Source organism: Carcharodon carcharias, chromosome 6, assembly GCF_017639515.1.
Source record: "Carcharodon carcharias isolate sCarCar2 chromosome 6, sCarCar2.pri, whole genome shotgun sequence".
NCBI classification, from domain to species: domain Eukaryota; kingdom Metazoa; phylum Chordata; class Chondrichthyes; order Lamniformes; family Lamnidae; genus Carcharodon; species Carcharodon carcharias.
The window spans coordinates 144870591-144897580 of record NC_054472.1 but is presented as its reverse complement, the minus strand read 5'-3'; the positions used below and the strand labels follow the sequence as shown (position 1 = coordinate 144897580).

Here is a 26990-nt window from a genome sequence, read left to right as displayed (position 1 = left end):
AACCAGGATTCCTCTTTGCGTTTCTCACAAAGTTTAACATAATATCGACGCTCCCTAATGAAGGTGGTCAGGCAGGTCGGGAACGGAAGTGAAATCACCAGATGGTCAAAGCGCCGTGACGCAGAGCCGGAAGTGAGGTATTTGCCTGGCTAAGATGGCGGACCCGGAGGAGGATTTGATGCTTTTCAGTGTCAGTGACCTGCCGGTTCGGGGCTACGGTCTGATGGAGGAGATCCGGCGGCAGGGGAAACTCTGTGATGTGACCCTGCGGGTGAGGAAGGGGATCAGAGGGAGAGACGCCGGTAGTTGGCGTGGAGGAGTTGTGAGGGCCGGGAGGAAAAGCGATTCTCACCCCCCCACCCCCCAACACTTGCCTGCCCAATGCTGGCTTGTGGTCCGCCCCACCCCGATTCCAGCTTGTGGTTCAGCTCCCTTGACATCCCCATCAGCGATTCAGGCTTGTGTCTCTCCCCGACAGCCTCCAAGATCCCAGCATTTGTACTCCCCCCTCGATTCCGGCTCAGGGTTTTCTCCCCTCCCCTCCATTCCCACCACCACCTCCCCCCCGTCCACCAATTCCACCTTTTGTTTCCCCCCTGATTCTGGTTGGTGTGTTTCCCGTCTCCCGCTGCCAATTTTGGTTTGTGTTTTTCTCTCTCCCTCCGCCCTCCCCCTCCCCATCCCCATCCAGCTTGTGTTCTTCTCCACCCTCCCTGCTTGTGTACTTCCCACTCTCACCCCAGCCACTGCCCCCCACTCACTCTGGCTTGCCCTGCCTTTCTCTCCCTCCCCGCGGTCCATCCCTTTGACACAGCCCCCTGATTTCTGGGCTGTTCGATTTGATGGTTGGTATTAGGGTTGATGTTGTAATGGATTCGAGTGGACTTAATGATTGGGCTAAAAGCAAAAAACTGCGGATGCTGGAAATCCAAAACAAAAATAAAAATACTTGGAAAAACTCAGCAGATCTGGCAGCATCTGCAGAGAGGAACCCAGTTAACGTTTGGAGTCCGTATGACTCTTCAACAGAACTAAGTAAAAATAGAAAAGAGGTGAATATAAGCTGATTTAAGGTGGGGGGAGGGTAGAGCTGGATAGAGGGCTAGTGATAGGTGGAAATTGCCAAAAGATATCATAGACAAAAGGACAAAGAGGTGTTGAAGGTGGTGATATTATCTAAGGAATGTGCTAATTAAGGGTAGAAAGCAAGACAAGCAAGGTACAGATAGCCCTAGTGGGGGTGGGGTGGGGTGAAGGAATCGAAATAGGCTAAAAGCTAAAGATAAAACAATGGATGGAAATACATTTAAAAATAATGGAAATAGGTGGGAAAAGAAAAGTCTATATAAATTATTGGAAAAAAGGGGGGGCATCGGAAAGGGGGTGGGGATGGAGGAGAGACTTTATGATCTAAAATTGTTGAACTCAATATCCAGTCCGGAAGGCTGTCTCCTCCCTCCCCACCCCAGCTTATATCTCACCTCTTTTCTATTTTTACTTAGTTCTGTTGAAGAAGTCATACGGACTCAAAACATTAACTGTGTTCCTCTCCGCGATTTTGCCAGACCTGCTGAGTTTTTCCAAGTATTTTTATTTTTGTTAATGATTGGGCTATTGAATTGGGTTGATGTTTGGTTTTTTGCATGCTCTTAAATATTCTGGTCTTTTACAGGTTGGTGACCACAAGTACACTGCACATCGCATTGTGCTGGCTGCTTCTATTCCATACTTCCATGCCATGTTCACAAATGACATGATCGAATGCAAGCAGGATGAGATTGTTATGCAGGGAATGGACCCCAGGTTAGAGGAGTTTGCTTCATACTCACTTCATCTCTCTGTGATTTCAGACATTGAGCTTTTCGTATTTATTTTGTCCATTTTTACACTCGGCCCTGCTTCAGCGTGGTGCTGAGGGAGTGTTGCATTGTCAGAGATACAATCCTTTGGGTGAGATGTTAAACCATTTGGTTTAGGTGGATTTTATGTATACCGTGGTATTGTCTGAAAACCACAGAGGCTTGTTCCAACGTTCTTCCTCGTGTACCAAAACAAATGAACTTATCTCCGTACTGTTTATGGGATGTGGCTGGCACAGAATGGCTCTCGTGTTTCTCTTTGTCACTGAACTCAGGAAAGTAATTTGTGTGACGTGCTTTGTTTGGAAAACACTGGCATTTTTTCTGTTTTTCCCAATTGACTCATCTCAGTGATCAGCATTGAGGAGAAGAGTAGGGTACAGACAGTCCTTACTACTTACACCACCCTCACTTATCACAGGCAACCACCTGTCTTGGGAACATGGTGCTGATCATTTATGGTCGCTATTGATGTCAATTACGAAGGGGCCACTTAAAATGTGTTGAGCCTTCTGGCTATTTTATGCAGTTTTGTACCTACTGAATTTTTAACAGCTGTGTTTTTATATACCTGTAGCCCATCAATATCTCACTTTGCAGTGTATGTAGGCAGATGTTAAAACCCAGAGAGAGACACCTTAAAGCAAGACATTGCATCAGAGGTGGACCTGATCTCACATTTAAGTTATCAGCTGGCTGAAGCTGTAGTTGTTAATAATTAACAGTGTGCAAATTGACAGAGACTTCAGCCAGCTTCAGTCAGCTGCTATGTTTAATGTGAGATCAGGTCAATCCCTGCTACAGTGTCTTGGTTCAATCAAATGGATTTACTGTCCATATATAGTGGGAAAGTCACGTTAGCACCAATGCATTTGGGATAGACAATGGGGACTGTACGTTGCAGCTGACCAGTGGGCAAGCTACTGCAGAGTGGTTAACAGCTCTGAAGTCAAAGATTAGCACGAGCCAGTGCTTTCAGGGAAATGGGGAGACAACCAGTGACTGGATAGTGAATCTAGATTAAAAGAATGTAGTGAAGGCAGTACAGCCCCATAATATGCGGTGATTGAAGATAGTGTTTAAGACAAAGCTTTGGGTCTTTTGTTGTTTTTGTGCAGCTTTATTAGAAATGTTAAAGTGATAATTTCTATAAAGTGAATCTGTCTGTCTTCTCACAGTTCCCTGGAAGCGCTCATTAACTTCGCCTACAATGGCCGGCTGGCAATAGACCAACAGAATGTGCAGTCATTGCTGATTGGTGCCAGTTTCTTGCAGCTTCAGAATGTAAAGGATGTGTGCTGTACCTTTCTGAGAGAGCGGTGAGTGTTGGAATCGGAGAAGAAAAATGCAATCATCGCTCATAAGTTTTGCCGCCAGATCTGTCAGGCCTCAGTGTGTTATTACAGTGTTCACACACCAGGAAGGGTCCATCCTTGAGACAGACTGATCCCAGGATGAAATGCAGTTTGACAACTGCAATTGATTTCTTAGCTCTTGGTCCAGGGAGGGAAAAAAAGACAAGTCAGAGTTCTGCTTTCTGATTGCTCTGCTGATTCCTGCTGAAAAATTCGTCTACTTGGATGTTGATGGAGGGCAAGATTTGACTTGGCTCTGATGCCTGACATGTTTAATGACCTGCTGATGCTTGAATAGTTAGAGACTGGATTCTGTTTGTAGATAGCTCAAACAGACCATTAAGCAAGTTATTGCGAGGGTGTTTGGCATCCGGACCTGAACCCCAGCAGTTGTCAACACCTAGGGGCAAATGGGGGCATAGTGGTCATGTCATTAGACTTGTAATCCAGGCAAGGGTCAAATCTCACCACAGCAGCTGGTGGAATTTGAATTTAAATAATAAATCTGGAATAGAAAGCTAGTCTCAGTAATGGTGATCATGACAACTATCATTGATTGGCATAAAAACCCATCTGGTTCACGAATGTTCTTCAGGGAAGGAAATCTGCCATTCTTACCTGGTCTGGCCTACATGTGACTCCAGATCCACATCAATGCAGTTGACTCTTAACTTTTCCTTAAAATGGGCAAGCCACTCAGTTCATGGGCAATTAGGGATGGGCAACAAATGCCAGCCTTACCAGCAACACCCACATGCTATAAAAGAATTTTTAAAAACTTCAGGGGAGGAAACCAGTGGCTAGAGAACTAATCTGTGATGAAAGATTGCACTAGTTAGTCTGTATACAGCACAGTGCCTTGCGTATGAGGTGATTATAGTGATCAGAGTGAGGGAATCCTGTGGTTGAACTGTACAGACCAAGAAGTTTCCAGGTTTGATTCCAGAGTGTGTTCTCAATTAGCTGATCTCAACTGGGTGAGTAGTAAGGTGCCATCATTGGTCTCAGTGGAATTGAAGTAAGGAGATAGAAAGTGTTTCCTCTGCTAGGGCTAATCTTAAAGCTAGAGCTGGGCTGTTCAGGAGGGAATCATAAAGAAATGTTTTAAATAACAGGTAGTAAAAATTTGGAACACTCTCCTCCAAAAGACTGTGGATACTGACTCAATTGAAATTTGTAACACTGATGTTGAGAGATCTTTGTTAGGAAGGCTATCAAGGGATATGGAGCAAATAATTTTAAATGCAATGCAGATCAGCCGTGATCTAGTTGAATGACAGAACAGGCTCCAAGAGCTGAATAGCCAACTGCAGTTTTGATCAACAGCTTGGTGGCAAAGTACATTTCAACACTAACTTGATGTAACAGTTTTTATAAGGACTGCAGTAACAAGTGTCTTCCATTACCCTCTCCGAATCTCTCTCCCTGCCTTTTCAGGCTGCATCCTAAAAACTGCCTGGGAGTGCGTCAGTTTGCAGAAACGATGATGTGCACTGTCCTTTATGACTCATCCAACAGTTTCATCCACCAGCACTTTGTGGAAGTATCCATGTCTGAGGAGTTCCTTGCATTACCCTTTGAGGAGGTATTCGAGCTTGTTGCTCGGGATGAGCTCAATGTGAAGTCTGAGGAACAGGTATAAAGAGTTTACAATGAGGGTATAAAGAGTTTACAGTGAGCGTAAGGGGCTGGCAAAATTTACAATGAGATTACAGCGAGGGTTGTTTATAACAAGAGTATAGGAGGAATGTTGTCCATTATTTTATGCATAAGAAATATGGACTGGATTATGCATAATCTCTTCCTGAAAACCCTGACTTTTCAGTTACTGTTGGTTGCATTTTTGACTATGAACGGCATCGTAGCCTGTGACTATTCTGTGTCCTTCTTAAACTTGCATTAATGTTACTTTGTGTTTTAAAACATAATACTTTTTTTTATTCGTTCACAGGATGTGGGCTTCACTGGCTGGGCCAGCATTTATTGCCCATCCCTAGTTGCCCTTCAGAAGGTGGCGGTGAGCTTCCTTCTTGAACCGCTGCAGCCCATGTGGTAGTAAAGATACTTAAAGATAACTCAATCCCAAGCCCTTTATGTTAACAAAATGTGGTCAAAAATCCCTGAGAGTGATGGAAAGGGGAATGGAAATGGAATAGGAAGAAGAGGGGATGGCATAGGGAATGATACGAAAGAGATAAAAGGAGTAGGATAGGTATGGAATGAGAGGGATGGCATGGGAAGGATGGAATGGGATGGGGATTTAAGCAAGTACTGTTGCAAATAAAGATACTAATTTCATAGGAAATGTTTTGTGGGTCTCTGTTAGTTGAGACTTAAACGTTTACACTGAGGTATCCAAATAGGCGAAGAGCACAAATGTTGCTATGTTACTGATATGATGATGAACAGGGGAAGCAGCATCTATGGAGCAGAAAGCTGATCTAGAATAATATATCCTAGTTCCATATTTTATAATGTACTGATCCTTCCCTTCTCCAGGTATTTGAGGCGGTCCTTGCTTGGGTACGCTTCGATCGGGAGAATCGTGAGGATTACCTGCCTCGGTTACTAACCAAAGTGCGTCTGCCTCTCTGTCGACCACAATTCCTAACAGACAGGGTCCAGCAGGATGATCTAGTTCGCTGCTGTCACAAGTGCAGGTAAGATGGGTGGGACCACATTATAATCTCCCCCACAACACTCCTGAACAGGAAACAAGATGAAGCTTGTCTGACAGCTTACCGTTTGCCTCCCTCTCACTCTTAATCATAGGTTAGATATGATCTCTGAAGTTTCCCCTCTCATTTTTTTGCAAGCCCCTACATGTTTTTTGTGCTCCCTACATTTCCCCTGTTGAAATCAAGACTCGTTTCACTCTCTTTTGTTCTCACTCCCTAACTCCCGTTTTTGTATTCTTTCCGACCCAATAATATGAATTTTGTTTCTCCTCCAACCTGTAGGCTTTTAAATTCCAAAGTGGTGTAATTAACTACTTCTTTCTGATTCAGTGTTTCCTTTGCTGTTGTTTTTCAACCAGTATCGCAGGATCTGCCCTTTCTCAATTTAAAAGGCGCAGCTAGTTTTCCTGGTTCAGACACAGCTTTATCACTCTGCAGAGCTGCTCTTGCTGATAGAGACCTGAAAGATTAATTCTGAATGGAGAGAATATAAATGTAATCTCTTTCTGACACAATTGGTGATCCTTCAGGTGTCACCCCTAGTTCAGTGGATTAAGATTAAGGTAATCAGACAGATTAAGTAAGAAAGTTGAGTTCAAGCTCTACTTCAGAGTTTAAAAAAAAAAAATGCTGGCAAAAATCAGCAGGCCAGGAGAGAGAAAGGGAGTTAACATTTCAGGTCCATAACCTTGTAGTAGAGCTGGAAGATGTCAGAGGTGAACAGCTTTTAAACAAATACAGAACCAGGCAAGAAAGGAGTGGGAGGACGAACAATTAAATGACCAGAAGTACTAATAATGCATATCAAAATGAGGTGCTAGTAAAATGCTGTAAGAACAAAAAGTGCACCTAGAAGATCCCATCTGATGAAGGGCCATCATTGACCCGAAACATTAACTCAGTTCCTCCCCACAGATGCTGCTTGACTTGCTGAGCATTTCAGAATTTCCTGTTTTTAACTGTGGGTCCAGAGGAAGTGTGAATAGTTACAGCAGGATAGCAGAGGAGGAAATAAGTGTGAAAACTCTAGTGAAGTGAAAGCCTTCATGGCCAAAGAATATGATGGAAGAAAGGTAGGTAGACCCCCAAGGGTGCAACCGCCTTGCTGGCTGTGTTAATAGGGGATCCTCGCCTAAGTACCTGACCACATCTTCACTTTCAGTGGCCTTAGTGCAGCCATCCTCCATTGACAGCACATGCAGCTTCAAGAAGAAAGGCAGAGATTTTAACCCAAAACTTTGGTTGATATCTCAATGCAATATTGATGGAGTATTACACTGTCAGATTTGTGGTCTCTCAGATGATAGGTTACACCAAGGCCCAGTCTACCCTTGTAAAAGATCCTATGCTGCTATTTGAACAGTTTCCCTGGTGTCCCACCCAATATCAACATCACTGAAACAGATTATCTGGTCGTTATTTCATTGTATGGGGGAAACTTGCTATGCGCAAGTTGGCTACCACAGTTCACACATTGTGGCGGCATTCTTTATTGGCTGTGGGGATTTGGGACCCCTGAGGTTGTGAAAGGTGCTGTGCAAATGCAAGTTTATCATTGTTGCATGATATTTTTCAATTTAAATGATGAATGGAGAATATATGATGCTGTGATGCTGGACAGTGCAAATGAAAGAAGAGCCCATCTTTGATTATTTGTTGGTGCTGAATTGGTAATCCTCCTTGGGTAATGGAAGTTTTACAAAAATTGGCTTCAGCATTCCTGGACCAGGAAGAGGAGGAACAGCCAGAGTGTTTGTTCTGTATAGCTATCTAGTCATACCTGCTGGAAAGTGCTGTGTGTGGATGTTTGTGAGGCCCAGGATAGCCTCGGCTATGATTCTGCCCCCCATTTGCCTGCCAGCACACATAGTTCTTCATACGGCCATTCAGAGGAGGCCCTGGCATGAGTCTGCAGACAGGAAGATGATTCTGGAAATAGGGGGGTTGTTTGTGCATGGATTTCAGGACTGTGCCATTTTGTTTTTCAGGGACCTTGTTGATGAGGCAAAGGACTACCACCTAATGCCTGAGCGCCGCCCTCACCTGCCATCTTTCAAGACACGGCCAAGGTGCTGCACCTCCATTGCTGGCTTGATCTATGCAGTGGGAGGCCTCAATTCTGCTGGTCTGTGTTGACTTGGGATGTTCAAAAGGTCTGGACTAGTCTGGCTCCTTTAAGGGACATTTCATGACAAAATTTTCATACATTGTTGGGCTTCTGGTCTGAAAATAGAGAAGAGTAATTGGGGACAAAAAACATTTTTCAGAAATCATGATTCGGAGATGAGCCTCCTGCTGCAAATAACCTGTTCTTGTCTGAAATTCAGTAAGAATTGTCCTAGATACAACTTTCAGCAAACGCCCCTTAAAGGAACTTGGCCAGTCCAATTGTCCTCACCTTCAGTTCAGTTTCCCAACAACTTGTGCAGTACACCTGATTGATTAAATGCTCCCAGATGACAATCCAAATCTTGAACAAGTCTCTGTATCAGACAGTGTACAGAGGAAGTCATCCTTGTAACCTCCTACTGTGTATATACTTATAGCATTTATACCTGGGCGAGGTATATGAGGATAGAAACACTGAGACATGGAACAAATAACAGCTATTCAGGTTGGAATTATTAGATCCCAGTCCATGCGTTAATCTGTTGTTTCTTGTTTTCCTTCCTTGTTCTGGAAATATTAGCCTCTCACTCCTAAGCAGTTCTATCCAGCAGGGTAAAGGCACTATCTGGTGTAACCAGCAGGTCCATGTTGAATCCAAGTTTCTGCTGTAGCTGATCTCGGTCATAGAAACAAATTTCTCTCTGCCCTGGGGGTGTGGTGAATGTCAGTCTGTATCTGCACCAGTATCTCTGTGCCCCTCCATCTGTTTGTGTTAGTGTTAGAAGAGGCACTTGAGTGTGTGAAGGGTGAGGCTATTATGTGCCCTATCGTGTGATACCATGTGATGGTCACTGCCGAGACTCACTCATGAAGAATGAGCAAGATAGTGGAAGAGACGCTGCTCATGTAGTATAGTAACCTACCAAGGACTTGGCTGCGTCAGCTGGGGTACAAGGGAAAGAGTGAATTAGAAAGTAAAACAAAGTTAGACATCTTAACCAGAAGTTGGTTGGCATTACAGTGAGACTTTGCTTAAGGGGAGATGCTGCGCATTCCAGAAAACTATCACTGAGAACAGTGGGGTACACAACACCACTCCACCCTCACAGCTACCTGATCCAGGAAAAGCAAGTTGCTGACCTGAAAGCAAGCCTAACCAGTAACTCCCTTTCTCTATGTCCCTTTCCCTGACTCCCGACCCCATTTATGCATGTGTGTCATCAGTTAACCAGAAGAGAGGAATGCTGTAGAGCTATAACTGAATAGCTAGCCGTTGGTTCACTCTAACAATTGCCAGAGGTTCCTGTTGCTACTGAGCCATACTACAAGTGCTAGTTGTTCCCCTCTCTAACTGCCCCTCCCACTGTGTTTGACTTTGCAGGTGATTCTTTGAACGTGGCAGAGGTATTTGACCCCATTGCTAATCGATGGGAGCGGTGTCAGGAGATGACGACCTCCCGCAGCCGTGTGGGTGTGGCCATGGTCAACGGGCTCTTGTATGCAATAGGCGGGTTCGATGGACATTCAAGGTTGAGCACGGTAGAAGTTTACAACCCGGAGATGGACAAATGGACTAAAGTGGCCAGCATGAACAGTAAGCGCAGGTAGGAACACCTGGGCAAGGCCAACAGCTCTGGAAAACTGCATTTGCCACCTCCCCTCTCCATCCATTTTCTGTCTTGTCCCTCCGCCATGACCTAATTGAATGACTGAATTGGCTGAGTGACCTCATCCTGTTCCTGTGAAGAAAAGCATGTTGATGGCTCATTTATTGAAGTATCTGCCTCTGTGCCAGAGAGACGCAGAGGTTTCAGGTTTGACTCTTGCTCTGTGCTGAGTCCAGTGTTCTCTAATGAAAAGTGTGTGCCTGTTACCTGTACATCTTGGAATAGGGCTTATGTACTTCACAGTCTGCCAATCTGCATTCGCTGTCGAGGTTGAAGCATAAGAAATAGCCTATTATGCATGGTACAATACTCCATATAGAACCGGATCGCAATGAGAGATCCAGTACCTTCAGGAGAGGGAAAAAAGCTGGGGGAGCAAAAAAGTCAATTTTGGTGCTTTCTTTTGATGGTTTGACAGAGGAATGCCTACGTTGTCACCTTATTTTATTAGAGTTGATGGAGGCAAAGTTGGACAGCTTGGGTCTGTATCCATTGGAGTTTAGAAGAATGAGAGGTGATCGTATTGAAACACAAGATCCTGAGGGGACTTGTCAGGGTGGATGCTGAAAAGGTGTTTCCCCTTGTGGGAGAGATTAGGGAACACAGTTTAATAAAAAGGGGTCTACTGTTTAAGATGGAAATGAGGAGAATTTTTTTCTCTCAGGTCATGAATCTTTGGAATTCTCTTCCCTGGAGACCAGTGGAGGCAGGGCCTTTGAATATTTTTAAGACAGAGGTAGATAGAATAGGAATAAGGGCTTGGCCATTTAGGATGGGTGAGGAGAAATTTCTTCACTCAAAGGCTTGTGAATCTTTGGAATTCTCTACCCCAGTAGTTGAGCATATTCAAGACAGATGTCGGTATATTTTTGGGTACTAAGGAAACTAAGGGATGTGGAGGTAATGCGTGAAGAAGGAGTCGAGGTAGATGATCAGCCATGGTCTTACTGAGTGACAGAGCAAGCTGGAAGGGTCAAATGTCCAGTCTAGCTTCTATTTTAATAGTCTAAACTGATCCTTAATTTGTTGCCTTATATGTAGCAAAGAATCACCAGGTTGATCACAAATGTCAGGTTTCTACAGAATGTGGAAGGTTTGGAGAGAATTAAGCTTGGAAAGAAGTTACCTGATGGGATCTTAAAGGGATAGAAGATAGTAAATGGTAAAGGAAAGGTAAACCTACAAGATTAACTGTGAAGAGACAAGGGTACAGATTCAAAGTGGTGAAGTGTAAATTTAGGATTGGCATCAAGAAATTCTTCGCACAGAGTGATCAACACATGGGGTGGACGCCCAGATAGAACACTGGAGGTGCTGACCTCAAAACCATTTAACAAATAGCCAAATTGGGGTGAATTACTTGGATGGATGGGTCATTCTAGTTCAGACATACGGTTGAATGATCTGTTTCTTTCTATCATGTGAATGGACTCTGGCTGTTTAGGGAGTAAGGTCTACAGTTAGCATCTTAACTTGCCCTTCTGCTTGTTTCAGTGCAATGGGGACAGCTGTCATGGATGGACACATCTATGTTTGCGGTGGGTACGATGGAATCTCCTCTCTCAATTCAGTGGAATGTTATACTCCAGAAGCTGACAAGTAAGAAACCTTAACGATGCCTTTTTCACATTTATAACCGTGGGTCAATCAAAGATGAGAAAGGAAATCTTTTCATGAAGGAATGGTTGACATATATGAGTACATTGCCTCATTTTTCATGGAAGAATGTGATATTGGGATGCAATTGGGAGGTGAAGGTGTGGAGCAATTAACCTATAGATAAGGAAGGAGTTTTGAGAATGTTGCTGGAGCACATAGTGGGAAAGGCTGCATCAGAATGCTGAGGGAAGTCATAGAGGAAACAGAGACTGTGACAACATTTTTTCAAACATCCTTGTTTGTGGAAGATGTATCAAAGGACTTCAGGGTTGTCATTGTAATACAGGCATTTTAAGAATAGAGAAAGAGATTAAACCAGGTAACATATACTGATTAACCTTTGATTCATAGCTTCTAGAACGCATTGAATTTATACTCAGACAAAGATAAATTAATGCTCACTGAGAAAGAAACAAGTTGATTAAGGACAGACAATATAGATTTTTACAATGCAAGTGGTGCCTGACAAACTTAATGGTGTTCTTTGAGGCGTTGGGAAAAGTAAATGCCATGGTGGTTGTGTACATGGATTTAAAAAAGGGTTCAAAAATATGTGCCTTGTTATAATTAATATGCATGGTATTAAACAATGTGCTAGCATGGAGGGGATACTAGCCAAAGAAAAGAACATTGTTTTATTGGTGCAGTCAGCTGTGGCTTAGCAGATAGCATGCTTGCCTCCAAGTCAGTAGATTTTTTTTCATTCTTCCACAGCATGTAGACATCACTGGCTAGGCCAGTATTTGTTGCCCAACCCTAATTGCCTTTAAGAAGGTGGTCCTGAGCCACCATCTTGAACAACTGCAGTCCATGTGGTGTGAGTATACCCACATTACTGTTAGGAAGGGAGTCCCAGGATTTTGATTTAGCAACAGTGAAGGAACGGCAGTATAGTTCCAAGTCAGGGTGGTGTGTGGCTTGGAGGGGAACTTGGTGGTGGTTGTGTTTCCATGCATCTGCTGCCCTTGTCCTTCTAGATAATAGAGTTTGTGGGTTTGGAAGGTGCTGTTTAAGGATCCTTGCTTTGTCCTGGATGGTGTCGAGCTTCTTGAGCATTGTTGGAACTGCGTTCATTCAGACAAGTGGAGAGTATTTCTTCAAACTCCTGACAGCTTTGGGAGAGTCAGGAAGTGAGTTACTCACTGCAGAATTCCCAGCCTCTGACCTGCTCTTGTAGCCACAATATTTACATGTCTGCTCCAGTTCAATTTCTGGTCAATGGTAACCCCCAGGATGTTGATAGTGGGATATTCAGCAATGGTGATGTAACTGAATGTCAAGGGGAAATTGTTAAGATTCTCTGTTGTCGGATATGTTCATTGCCCAGCATTTGTGTGGCACAGATGTAACTTATCAACCCAAGCCTGCACATGGAGATGAATTACTTTAGTGTCTGACGAGTGGCAAATGGCGCTGAACATTGTGTAGTCGTCAGCAAGCATCCCCACTTCTGGCTTTCTGATGGAGGAAAGGTCATTGATGAAGCAGTTGAAGATGTTAGGCTTAGGACACTACCCTGAGCAATGCTTGCAGAAATGTGTTAGGACTGAGCTGATTGACATCCAACAGCCACAATCATCTTCCTTTGTGCTAGGTATGACTCCAACCGGTGGAGTTTTCCCTCTGATTCAGTTATGCTAGGGCTCCTTGATGCCTCACTCAGTCAAATGCTGCCTTGATGTTAAGAGCAGTCACTCTTACCATGCTTTTTGAGTTTAGCTCTTTTGTCCATGTTTGGACCAAGGCTGTATTGAGATCAGGAGCTGAGCAGCCCTGGAGGAACCCAAACTGCACGTCAGTGAGCAGGTTATTGCTGCATAAGTGCCGTTTGATAGCACCATTGACAACACCTTCCATCACTTTGCTGATGATCGGGAGTTGACTGATGGGCAGTAATTGGCTGGGTTGGATTTGTGCTGATTTTTGTGGACAGGACATATCTGGGGAATTTTCCACATTGGGTAGATGCCAGTGTTGTAGTTGCACTGGAATAGCTTGGCTAGATGTGTGGCTAGTTGTGAAACACAGGCTCTCAGTGCTATTGCCAGAATGTTGTCAGGGCCCATAGTCTTTGTTGTATCAAGACAATTCCAGAGACCTGAGCACAAGATCTGGCTAATATGCTCAGTGCAGTATCAATCAAATGCTGCAATGTTGCTGTCTTTCAGATGAGCATTAAACCTGAAGTTCCATCTGCCCCCTCAGGTGACGTTATTTTGAAATCCTTTGCCCTGGCCAATGTTAATTTTTCAGCCAATATCACTGGTTTATCTGGTCATTATTATTTCATCATTTTTTAAACATTCATTCACGGGATGTGGGCTTCGCTGGCTGGGCCAGCATTTATTGCTCATCCCTAGTTGCCCCTGAGAAGGTTGTGGTGAGCTGCCTTCTTGAACCGCTGCAGTCCATGTGGTGTAGGTGCACCCACAGTACTGTTAAGGAGGGAGTTCCAGGATTTTGACCCAGCGACAGTGAAGGAAAGGCCATAAATTTCCAAGTCAGGATGGTGAGTGACTTGGAGGGGATCTTCCAGGTGTGGTGTTCCCATCTATCTGCTGCCCTTATCCTTCCAGATGGTAGTGGTTGTGGGTTTGGAAGTTGCTGCCTAAGGAGCCTTGGTGAATTCCTGCAGTGCATCTTGTAGCTGGTACACACTGCTGCTCAAGCTTCCACAGTTAGTGGGAGCTGTATTCATCCAGGCAAGCGAGGAGAATTCAATCACACTCCTGACTTGTGCCTTGTAGATGGTGGACAGGCTTTGGGGAGTCAGGAGGTGAGTTACTCATCTCATTATTCCTAGCCTTTGATCTACTGTTGTACCCACAGAATTTATATGGCTTTTTTAGTTCAGTTTCTGGTCAACGGTAACCCCCAGGGTGTTGATAGTGGGGGATTCAGTGATGGTAATATCATTGAATGTCAAGGGGCAATGGCTAGATTCTCTCTTGTTGGAGATGGTCATTGCCTGGCACTTGTGTGGCGCAAAGGCTACTTGTCACTTGTCAGCCCAAGCTTGGATATGGTTCAGGCCTTGCTGCATTTGGACATGGATTCCTTCAGTATCTGAGGAGCCGCGAATGGTGCTGAACATTGCGCAATCAGCAGCGAACATCCCACTTCGGACCTTATGGTGGAAGGTCATTGATGAAGCAGCTGAAGATGGTTGGGCTGAGGATACTATCCTGAGGAACTCCTGCAGTGATGTCCTGGAGCTGAGATGACTGACCTCCAACAACCACAGCCATCTCCCTTTGTGCTAGGTATGACTCCAACCAGTGGAGTGTTTTCCCCCTGATTCCCATTGACTCCAGCCTTTCTAGGGCTCCTTGATGCCACACTCAATCAAATGCAGCCTTGATGTTAAGGGCAGTCACTCTCACCTCACCTTGGGCGTTCAGCTCTTTTATCTATGTTTGAACCAAGGCTGTAATAAGGTCAGGAGCTGAGTGGCTCTGGCAGAACCCCAACTGGGCGTCAGTGAGCAGGATATTGCTAAGCAAGTGCCACTTGATAGCACTGTTGATGACCCTTTCCATTACTTTACTGATGATGGAGAGTGGATTGATGGGGTGGTAATGGGCCAGTTTGGATTTGTCCTGCTTTTTTTGTACAGGACACATCTGGGCAATTTTCCACATAGCCGGGTAGATGCCAGTGTTGTAGCTGTACTAGAACAGCTTGGCTAGGGGCAGCACTATTGCTGGAATATTGTTAGGGCCCATAGCCTTTGCAGTATTCAGTGCCTTCAGCTGTTTCTTGATGTCACATGGGGTGAATTAAATTGGCAGAATTCAGGCATCTGTGAAGCTGGTGATCTCTGGAGGAGGCTGAGATGGATCATCTGCTCGGCACTTCTGGCTGAAGATTGTAGCAAATGCTTCAGCCTTATCTTTTGCACTGATGTGCTGGCCTCCCCCATCATTGAGGATGGGGATATTTGTGGAGACACCTCCTCCAGTGAGTCGTTTAATTTTCTGCCACCATTCACGACTGTATGTGGCAGGGCTGCAGAGCTTAGATCTGATCCGTTGGTTGTGGGATCGCTGTTTGGTACGCAAGTAGTCCTGCATTATAGCTTCACCAGGTTGACACCTCATTTTTAGGTATGCCTGCGGCTGCTCCTGGCATGCCCTCCTCACTCTTCATTGAACCAGGGTTGATCCCCTGGCTTGATAGTAATGGTAGTATGGGGAATGTGCCGGGTCATGAGGTTACGTACGGATTGTGTTAGAGTACAATTGTGCTGCTGCTGATGGCCCACAGAGCCTCACAGATGCCCAGGCTTGAGCTGCTAGATCTGTTCGAAATCCATCCCATTTAGCACGGTGGTAGTGCCACACAACACAATGGAGAGTATCCTCGATATGAAGACAGGACTTTGTACCCACAAGGACTGTACGGTAGTCACTTCTACCGTTACTGTCATGGACAGATGCATCTGCGGTCGGCAGGTTGGTGAGGATGAGGTCAGGTGTGTTTTTCCCTCATGTTGGTTCTGTTGCCACTTCCCGCAGACCCATTCTAGCAGCTACGTCCTTTAGGACTTGGCCAGCTCGGTCAGTAGTGGTGCTACCGAGCCACTCTTGGTGATAGACATTGAAGACCCCACCCAGAGTACATTCTGTGCCCTTGCCACCCGCAGTGCTTGTTCCAAGTGGTGTTCAACGCGGAGGATTCATCAGCTGGAGGAGGGCGGTACGTGGTAATCAGCAGCAGGTTTCCTTGCCCATAAGACTTCATGGGGTCTGGAGTCAATGTTGTCCCAGGGCAACTCCCTCCAGACTGTATTCCACTGTGCTGCCACCTGTGCTGGGTCTGTCCTGCTGGTAGGACAGGACATACCCAAGGATGGTGATGGTGGTGCCTGGGACATTATCACTCGTGAGGATGACTATGTCAGGCTTGACTAGTCTGTGAGACAGTTCACTCAATTTTGGCACTAGCTCCCAGATGTTAGTAAGGAGGACTTTGCAGGGTTGACAGGGCTGAGTTTGCCATTGTCGTTTCTAGTGTTCTGTCCGGTTTCATTTTCAGTTGTAGCAATTTGATATAACTGAGTGGATTGCTAGGCCATTTCAGAGAGCACTTAAGGGTCTGGAGTCGCATGTAGGCCAGACCAGGTAAGGAGATTTCCTTCACTAAAGGTCATTAGTGAATCAGATGGGTTTTTACATCAATTGACTATGGTCATCATTAGACTTTTAATTCCAGATTCTTATTGAATTCAAATTCACCATCTGCCATGACGGGATTCAAACCTGGACCGCCAGAGCATTATCCTGGGTCTCTGGATTACCAGTCCAGCAACAATACCACTATGACAACACATTGCCCCCTAGGCTATTTGTGGGGCAATTCTGTGGCTGTGATTCTCAGAATTCTAGGGTGGCAGAGGCAGAAATCTTCATGGATATCCACTTGCAGTACTATAATTTACAAGAGTGCAGATCGAGAGCTGGAAAGTGGGCTTAGGCTGAGTCACTTTTTTTTAATAGTCTGGTGCATGGGCTGAATGGCCTCCTGTACCATAAATTTTGATACTGTTACAAGAATGACTATCCTTCAAAAGTACTCCATTAAGTGGAAAGCACTTAGGGAAGTCTTAAGTTCTTGAGAAGCACCATATAAATGGAAGCCTTTTTTTAAAATGCAGTCAAGTGGAGCAGTTACAAAGAATGTCAGGTTATGAAAAGGCTGTTATACTTCACCCTTGTAGCCTAAGAGTAAAATTCACCCCCCGCCCCAACCTCCCGCAACCTCTGTCTGGCACCATAAGGATCTGAGTTGGAACCTTTATCATTCTCCAAAAACCGTGGCTTTACGAGGGAATAGACAGGTTAGTAGATTGAACAGATATCAAATGAAATGATGTAGAGAATTTTAAGGTGATTAGGTTTAAGAGGAAATGAACACTAAATGGTAAAACTTTAGGAGTAGAGAAACCAAGAAATTTGGAGGTTCAAACACACAAATCTTTAAAAGTGAGGGGACTTTAATAAATCTGAGACCCTGCATTTTATAAATGGAATATAGATTACAGGAACAAAGAGGAAACACAAAGCCCGCGCTTGCAATTTATTGGTTAGACCTCATCAACTTGCTTTCCATTGTCTTATCTTAAAAGTGTGCAGAGAGGACTTACTTTAGTGCCTTTCATTACCTCAGAATGTCCCAAAGCAGTTCACAGCTAATGGATTATTTTAAAATGTATACACTGTCGGAGTGTGGGAAACAAGACAGCCAATTTGTGTGCACCAAGATCCCACAAACAATAATGAGACGATGAACAGATAATCTGCTTTAGTGATGTTGAGGGTTAAATGTTGTTCAAGACAGCAAAGAGAAGTCCTCTGCTCTTCTTTGTATAGTGCTGTGGGATCTTTTGCACCTACCTGAAAGGGAAGACAAGGTTTCAGTTCAATATCTCATCTGAAAAACAGCAACAACAGTGCAATACTGAGGAAGTGCTACACTAGATTATCAACCTAGATTTTGTTCTCAAATCCCTCGAGTGGCTGTCATCAGTAGAGATTCATTGAGATGATGTCAACAAGAATTTACTTTCTTATCAACCCTTTGGATAAAATATCCCAAGGAATGCCTCAATTGTTTTAAAAAAATACACTCCAAAACAAACATTAAGAGCCCTAACCAAAAATTTGATCGAAGAGATAGGTTTTCAAAATTCTGAAGGTTTTGATGAGATGAAGAGGACAAAACGATTTGTACTTGTAAGTAACTGAATTTAAGTTCAACAGCGAAAAAAAAGGAAGTTCAGAGAAATTATTTTGCTAACCTGTTTCTCTGCTCTGGTTCCCCATAGATGGGTATCTGTGACTCCAATGAGTGCCTGTCGCAGTGCTGCAGGAGTCACGGTGTTTGAAGGGAGAATCTATGTTTCTGGAGGGCATGATGGACTGCAGATATTTAATACGGTACGTTCTGGGATGTATCAGGAAACAAACAGGGAAGAAAGGCAACAGAGCTATGTATGAAGAAAGCAGCTCATAATCCGCTTGATAGCATTTCATAAGTGCAAAGACCAAACAGCTAAACCGCAAATACAGCATTTTCAATCATGTTGTCACCTCCTTTTCATGGTGCTCATTCTTGCTGTCAGATGGAACAGTTACAAAGAGTATCAGGTTATGAACTGACTGATATCCTTCGATTACAAGGGTGAAATGTAAAATTATTCTCAGACTTCACCCTCAACAACCTGGATAAATGCAACTGCAACAATATGCTAATGTCCAATTATCCATTCCCTTTACCACAGGGGCACTGCAGCTGCAGTATGTACTGTGTACTGCAGTATGTACTGCAGCAAGTTACCAAGAATTCTTGGGCAGCAAATCCTAAACCTGCGCCTACACAACCTCGAAGGATAAGGGCAGGCAGGTGCATGGAAATGCCATCACCTCTAAGTTCCCCTTCCAAGTCGTACAATGCTGATTTGACCATCTATCACTGTTCCTTCATCGCCACTGGGTTGAAATCCTAGAACTCCCTACCTAACCATTCAAGAAAAAGGCCCACAATCACCACCACCTTGAGGGCAACTGGAGCTGGTCAATAATTGCTGGTCTTGCCATCAACTTGCACATCCTAGAAATAAATGTAAAAACCCTATCCAGATGTCATGTGAGGTTCTCCACACCAAAGGCCTTCTGTGCAGGGTGATGGAGGCAAGAAAACTGGACCATTTAAGAATGACTGACTGGGGTAATGGGTTGGGTGAGCTCTTGTTTAATCTGGATGAACGAGGTAAGATGGGCCAGAAGTCTTTTACTTGCTCTAGATTTTTATTCTTAAAATGATCTCTCTTTTTTAAAATAAACAGGTTGAATGTTATAATCATCACACCACTACCTGGTATCCTGTGCCGAGTATGCTCAATAAACGCTGTCGCCATGGAGCTGCATCCCTAGGCAGCCAGATGTACGTCTGTGGCGGTTATGATGGCTCAGGCTTTCTGAGTATTGTGGAAGTTTACAATTCTTCTTCAGACCAGTGGTATCCACTTGTCCCCATGAACACTCGTCGCAGCCGGGTGTCCCTCGTGTCAAGCTGCGGTCGTTTGTATGCCATAGGTGGCTATGACGGACAGTACAACTTGAATTCGATGGAGATGTACGATGCTGATACAAACCGCTGGACGTTCATGGCCCCCATGGTGTGTCACGAAGGTGGGGTTGGCGTAGGGTGCATCCCGCTCCTCAGTGTGTAAGACAGTCATTGTTCTCCCAGTCGCGGGAGTCTAGTGCTTGGTAGCGGTATTGAAACAATGGTACATTTGTGGGAGCAACCGTGGTCTGTTGGTTGGTGTCCAGTGGCCAAAGACGATGCAGTAACTATTACATCGTTCCAACAGAAATTGGTAACTTACCAGTACTAGGTAGCTATCTACAGAGTCCGTGGATGTTTTTAAAAGCAGCCATTTAATTAAAATGATGAATACTTTATAAATTACACTTTTAAAAAAAAGGTCCAAATGTTAATGTATGGATAATTTTTTTTCAGTGATTACTTAAATGCAGAGCAGTGTATTAATAAAAGAGACTGTCAGACTGGGTGTTACCGTGAGTTAGGCACTGTCCTTTTACCACTGGAATCTAGGTTATAGTGTGGAGAAATAGAAAACTGAGATACTAAGGGTGCTGTTGTAAAGCATTTTGCAACTGACCTATGCTGCACTTTGCTTTCAAGTGCTTACTGCTGGTACTAGATGCCTGCAATGAGAGTGTTCCTAGAACAAATGTCCCCTTCACCTGGCAGAGAAGGTGGAGCACTCCCTGGAGATCCTAACTGCTGACCTGGTTACCATTTCTGCAAGGCTAATTAGTCACTGTTTGTACGTTTATCCTGTTACTGGTCCAAGTAGTGTGTTGAATAGAACTTTTTTGTCTTTGTTAAACCCTAATTCTGGGATAAATGGGCCAGTGTATGAATATGGAAAGTTCTAATTGTTTTACATTTCTAGGATGGTATATTCTTGATATACTGTGATGGTGCAGTCGGCTACTGTTCCCAGCCCAGTTAAAACCTGCACTCATTCTGATAGTAATTGTTAGTTTTAATGGCGTTGCCCCTTGTTCTCCTTTCTTCCCTTATCCTAGTCCTTGTGCTGTTTATCCTTTGTAACTTATAAACATAATCAGATTATTAAAATTTTTAATGTTTACAGCAATCAAAATATGGGAGAACTACCTGATAGTTAATGTGGGTCTTTACTTATCAGTACTTTGTCTTTCGAGAATAATGGATCTCTGGGAGCAAATTACAAGTTGAAACTAGCTAGTGGTTATGCTACTACTGGTGGAAATGTAAAATTTTCCTGCTAGATTCTGCTACACTGTGGGGAAAACACCAGGGTGTACAATTATAAATTCTGTTTTTGTAAGTAACTGAAGAGAGCATTGAGCTGAAGAGTGAGATATGGGTTGGTATTGGTTTGTCATTGACGGGGGAGTGAAGCAGAAAAGCATATTGCACAGCATTAAATTTTTGATCTAAAGTGACATTTTATTCTCAATATTGTATTGGTACCGACTATATGCTAATAAACTATATGTCAATACCAGGTAGATATTTAATCAAGGGAATTTGTATGGTTTACATATAGAATAATGGATACCCAGGAGTGAGTTGGAGGATGAAATCTTATTGTGGTTTTTTTTTTATATAAGTAGTAGAATAATGGATACCTGGGAGTGAATTGCAAGCTAGAATCTAAAAGTGAGATTTGAATGGTTTTATATGTATGGAATAACAGATAACTTGGAGTGAGTTAAAGATTGGAATCTAATCAAATGGATTAGTTATAACATAACAGATACCTGGCAGTGAGTTGCAGACTGGAATCTAATCAGGCGATTCAGTTGGTTTATATATAGAATATAATGGATACCCAGAGCAATGAACCAGAAGGCGTACATATCAACATCACCGACTGAGAGGTGGAGATGAATTTGTTGTATTGAAATTGCTCTGTGTTTTTCTCCTCTGTTTTGGACGCTGGTTCTAGTGCAGCACAGTTCTACATTTGGGATCTGTATTCTGCTACTACCAGCAAGTAGCCATCAATCATGTTAAATCATTAAATCTCAGCTAATAATTGACATGGAGGCACATCCTGTCATTTCCCTGCTTCCCTGCATATGCACTTTACAGCAGGAATCATTGGTTAGCCATGTCCCTATTCTAGTGGTACTGAGGCTAACAGGCTCATATTGCTGGCATAGCTGACAAAACTGGAGACGCCCGGTCTGAATGGCTCCTTGGGGAGGGCTAGGAATATGATTAATCCACACTACATAGTTCATGGTTTACAGGTTGCTGATTCCTGCCTTGAGGTTGGCCAAGTCCTGTTAAAATACACCGCAGCCAAACACAGCATCCTTGAGCAAAATCACGTTTTTTCACTTTCAAGACAATGCATATCAAAGAATCCAAAACTCTTGCAGCAGAGGACACTATCCATCGTGGATCTGCAGACTCATGAAGGAGCAATCTAATTGTCCCACTCCTCTGCTTTTTCCCTAGAGGCCTGGATATGTTTCCTTTTTGATTATACATCTAATTCCCATTAGAACAATTAAAAATGAACATTTTTTTTGTTGAAAAATGGCATTGATGTCACAGGCTCTGCTCATTTACTTTTCCAGTTACTAAAATCCTGAATCAGTTCCGTTGTCCCAAAAATAAGACATGGGAAGACTTCTGCCAACCCCTTGCTGTGTAGAATAACTGGTTATGGTCAAAATAAAACCTTTGTTCTCAGCTCAATTAGCCCTGGTAGCACCTATTACTGAGCCAAAAAATCAAATATCAATTCCACTGATTGGTGCTTACATTCTGTGTAAATTGTTTTTTTAATGTAAAGCCAGGCTGCTGTCTCCAATTCTCCAATTGTAGTTGAGAATCCCAGGCACAGTTGCTATCCCATGTTTAATCAGTGGAACATTTGGTTATCACATACCTGGGAATCTGTGTATGTATTGTTCAACTTTAAGCCTGTGGACCAGTTTCTCAAGTACTTGTGTCTCTTAAATATAATCATGATTAAAGAAGAGGTACTGGCCCAGTGCAATTTCCACTCGGTCCCTTACCCAGTTCTAGGTTGGTGAGAATCACTGGCACCTAACTCCTTTTTAATTAGTGTTCCACTCTTCAAATGTTTTGAATAATGAATTTGGGTTCTGCAGTTCAGACTGTTCACCTTTGCACATTATACTGCATTAAAGATGCTTTATAAATGCAAGTTGCCATATAGGCAATGGTTATTGACCTGCCAGATGATTTGTGCTGGCCAGATCCTTTGTTATTGGATTTAAGCTCTTGGCCTGACTCTCTCTACAGAAGTGACTTTATTCCAATAAGAGGAGTGGAGGATAATTGGATCCCTGGACTTCCAACCTTCTCACCATATCAAATGTGAAATCTAGAGTCCTAACTTGGGAAGGATAAAACAAAGAAAAGAGAGTAGCTCATTTGACCCCTTGAGTTGATCACCATCAGGAAGTGGCTAATAAAAATTTCAATCTGGGATGTGGGAGAATCTTGAAAATCGATTTCCATTAGTCCATCTGTTACAGTAACTGATAGGTCAAACTCCTGTTCGCATATCAAAGGTACATATTGTATGCTCAATCTGTCTCCAAAGTGTAAACAGTACCTTATTTACCAGGTTATTTTGGAACACTTGAATGTTTTAATGTAAAATTGTAATAAATTATGCACATTCCTACGGAACCTAATCATTGAGCCTGTATTTCATTTATCAATACATGGAAGTTACGAAGACTTTGAAGTCAGACCAGTTAATCGGGCATTAAGTTAAAAATTTCATGTTCTTCTACCTTGTACAACTTAATAAAACAGGATGTACATAAGTACTGCAGAGGTATATGCATGTTACTCTTGCCTCTTGCACTTGTCATGTGTTGTGTATACATTGTGTTCTTTGGTATCAAAAATAGCAGAACAAAGTTCCTCATATTGTCTTGGAATGTGCAGCAGCTTTATGAATGTGTCAGCTCCAACTCAAACTCTTTGACCTGCTCTGGTTCACCTATGACTGTGACATCAATGGGCTGAATTTTATGGGGGTGGGTCTAATGTTTGCCCCCCCACTTGAAAATTTGGCCACAAACCTACCAACTTTTTCTTTTAAAAAGGCTGCCTCGCAGCGATAATACGCTGGGAATGACCTTAATGAGGTAATTGAGACTTCTGACCCTCAGAGAAAGGACGTCCTGCCCCTGAGAGCTGTTGGCCGACCTGATTGGCTGGCAGCTGAGTAGTCCCAGCAGCACCAGAACTCAGTATTGGCTGCAGTTGGAACTACAAGCAGTCTCGAGAAGGAAGACAACATGGATACCGAACTAAGGTGAGTGCTGTAACTGTGCTATCAATCTCTGCACACGTACTTCATCACGCACATGCAGTGTCTTGAGTTTTCATAGAACCATAGAAAATCAATAGTACAGAAGGAGGCCATTTGGTCCATCATGTCTCTGCTGGCCAGTCTTTACCACCCTTTCAGACGGTGAATTCCAAACACTCACCATGCTTTCGGTGAAAAATGTGCTCGACAGCTTTCTTCCTCGCCATCGACCACTCAACTATTTTTTTTGTATTGTCTGCAATCTTCTTAATTGTGCCTACTATATTTCAGTCTCATTGCCACGAAAAGCAAGCAACATAGCACTGAGCCCTTGGAACTTCATTGACTACATGACTCCAGTCATTGACTCCATTGACTTCATTGACTCCAGTCATGATATTTTTTCCAAAAATATACTTAATTGATAAATTTTATAAAAATGCATTAACTGAATATTCAAAGTTGACTTTAGATAAATTGCAAAGGAGATCAGTTACATTCAACACAGTATGTGGCACTTTGAGGTGCACTTACAATTATAGCTTATACTCACAATATTTATTTCATGTTTTACACAATTTCCAACCCTCAGTCTATTACTGCAAGAAAACCATAGGTGTTGACCTTTCCCCTTTGTATCTTTGTGGCAGATGTCCCAATCTTTAGTTAGTCCCTCAATACATAGTCCTTCCAGTCATGATTACCCTGCCACTGAGCCAATTTTGGGATCCATCTTGCCTTGGGCTCTTACTTTTCTGACCAATCTTCTCAAAAGCTTTGCTGAAGTCCCTGTTAAGTCTTTTAATTAAATTGGTACAGAGGCTCTGGAACATGCTTTTGAAAGAGATTTGCTCTGTTTTTCATTGCTGCTAATGGTTATAACTTGGTCACCCAAGTTTCAAAAATCCTCTGGTAAAATCAAGTAGCTTGCCTTACTGACTGCTGTTTGTCATTTGTCCATTTAACTCACCAATGGATCTATACATATAATGTCAACCACAATCCTTGTGTTTGGGTACTTTGGAGCTATTCAATCAACCTGTGGAACTCCTCACCTAAGTCCTACAATTTATTGGCTTTTAAAATCTAGGCTTTTTGTCAAATAATCACTATTCTGATCTTGCTTGTCTTTTACTTTTTTCAACTTAGCTGGTATCTGTGCTGTGGACCTTAGTTTCTGAACTGGGAGCAGCAAAATTTGTATTACTTTGATTTTACTTGGTATATACAATGATGTATAAGTTGATATTTGAAACTTTGAAAAATTCTTCCAAAAACAGTTGACTTATACACCAAGTATAAAATGTGGACTGCTGGCATTGTTGTAGGAGATAGTCACCTTTATGAAAAGTGAAAAATACCACGACATTTGTAATTCAAATTAAATCAATGTGTCACATTTTATTTAATTAAATAATTCTACAAGGATTAACTTGAACCACGTTCATAATGTTTTAAAGGCTATCAAATTCTTCATCTTCATCATCATAGAATTCTTCCTGAGTGACTTTGGCTATGATATCATGGTGTGGATCTCACTCTGGATCAGATGTGCTTTCAGTTTTATATCTGAAGCCTGCACCAAAGGTTGTATGATTAGGACATTACAGAAGACAATCTTTAACTAGAATGTTTTGAGGAAAAACTGCATTTTCAAGCATCACCTCCCATGGTAAAGCTCATATATCAAATTCAGTTTGCTGGCTACCAGTTACTCTACCAAATCATTTCATTGCAAATCACGCATGGGGTTGCATCAACACTGTCCAGCCAGAAGGTGGCAATCATTCATGCTGCTTTGTTACTGTCGTATATTGGATGGCACAAATAGACTCAAAAGAATGGCCAATTCACCTGCGTTTCCTGCATCATTGCATACTTTGCATGCTCTGACATCTTACTAACATAACATGAATGCATTATACTGCTTTTCCCCCTTCTGAAAGAAAAGTATTTTGTTTACTTTCGGTAACAAACCATACTCTTTCCATATGCTTTTCTTTGACACATATTCAAAAGGCTGAGTTGTGTATAAAACAGATTCTTTATTTTTTGAAAATGTGTCTTATACATGTAATGTTTTGTAATCTTTACTTCCAATAAGTATGCTGAAAACATGAATTAATGCGTTTCAATATCTTATTGGAAATTCCTGCTGTGAAGTCTGCAAAAAAATTAATACCTGGCTCAAAAAATCTTACTCTTTCCAAGCAAAGGCATTCTTAAGTACCAAGCTTGTCAAAGGCTTCTTCAATGTTTAAAAATACAAATGTAAGTAAATGCTTGTAAGTAAATTAGCTTAATTAAATCCTGTTACTAAAACTTTACTGTGACTTCCATTTCGGCCAGTCTTATGTCAACATTTCTTGCAAATATGTTGTGTATATGTGTATGCCATCACAATATCAACCAAATATGCTAGCATTGGTATGTCTATATGTTGAACTATTTCCTGCTTCACTGATTATACAACTTCAACAGTGAGATGTAAATAAGCAAATCTTATGGATATGCACACTTGGCATAATTACAACTGGCTTTTTTTAAAACAAAAATAAAAATACCTGGAAAAACTCAGCAGGCCTGACAGCATCTGCGGAGAGGAATACAGTTAACGTTTCGAGTCCGTATGACTCTTCAACAGAACTAAGGAAAAATAGATAAAATTGGCTTTTTTTAAAACTGCATCTACAAATCAAGTTTCATACCTGGTTTATTAAGCCTTCCTGAGCTCCTTACAGGATTTGGTGAAGAGTCGGGCTTTGGACTGTTTGGTTTCTGGTTGAATATTCAAAGAAGATCCTGTTTCTTTCTCAGAAATTGATACTTCAGACACTGAAGTCTGAACTGGTTTAAACTCTGGCATGAACTCGTGATCAAGTGTTCCTGTTTTGGTCCATCCCTTGCTGGGATAATGTGATCTACATGAACATCTCTCACCAAATGATTTCAACCAAATATCTCTGGTTTTCACACATTTCTGCTACATTTTGCTACATTTCCCACAGCCCACTTGTGTGACTTGTCAGGGAAGGGGTTGGTTGGTGCAGGCAGTGTGGCTCAGAAGACAACATGCTCATTTTGTATCAAGCTGTTCTCTTGTGCCTTGCTGAAGTTTTTGACTGAACTGTTTGTGTTCAATTTTTACAATCAACTGGTAGGACCAGACCTAAAGTATCCTTAACAGTCTTTTCATCGAAAGTTCAACAGGTGTATACCCTGTGGTGGAGTGTGGGGTTGTTCTATACTTCAGCAAGAAGTTAGTTAGCTGT

The 26990-nt window shown here is 42.7% G+C and overlaps 1 protein-coding gene across 1 annotated transcript; it reads left to right on the top strand.

Moving 5' to 3' along the window:
* The first annotated feature begins 127 nt into the window (after positions 1–127).
* Positions 128–23089, top strand: klhl18 (kelch-like family member 18). Its single transcript, XM_041190090.1, has 10 exons — positions 128–271; positions 1673–1803; positions 3038–3178; positions 4652–4850; positions 5714–5874; positions 7881–8017; positions 9383–9605; positions 11163–11267; positions 18154–18265; positions 19174–23089. The coding sequence occupies exons 1-10, from the start codon at positions 155–157 to the stop codon at positions 19558–19560; spliced, it is 1713 nt and encodes a 570-aa protein (XP_041046024.1). The 5' UTR covers positions 128–154; the 3' UTR covers positions 19561–23089.
* Positions 23090–26990: the final 3901 nt, after the last annotated feature.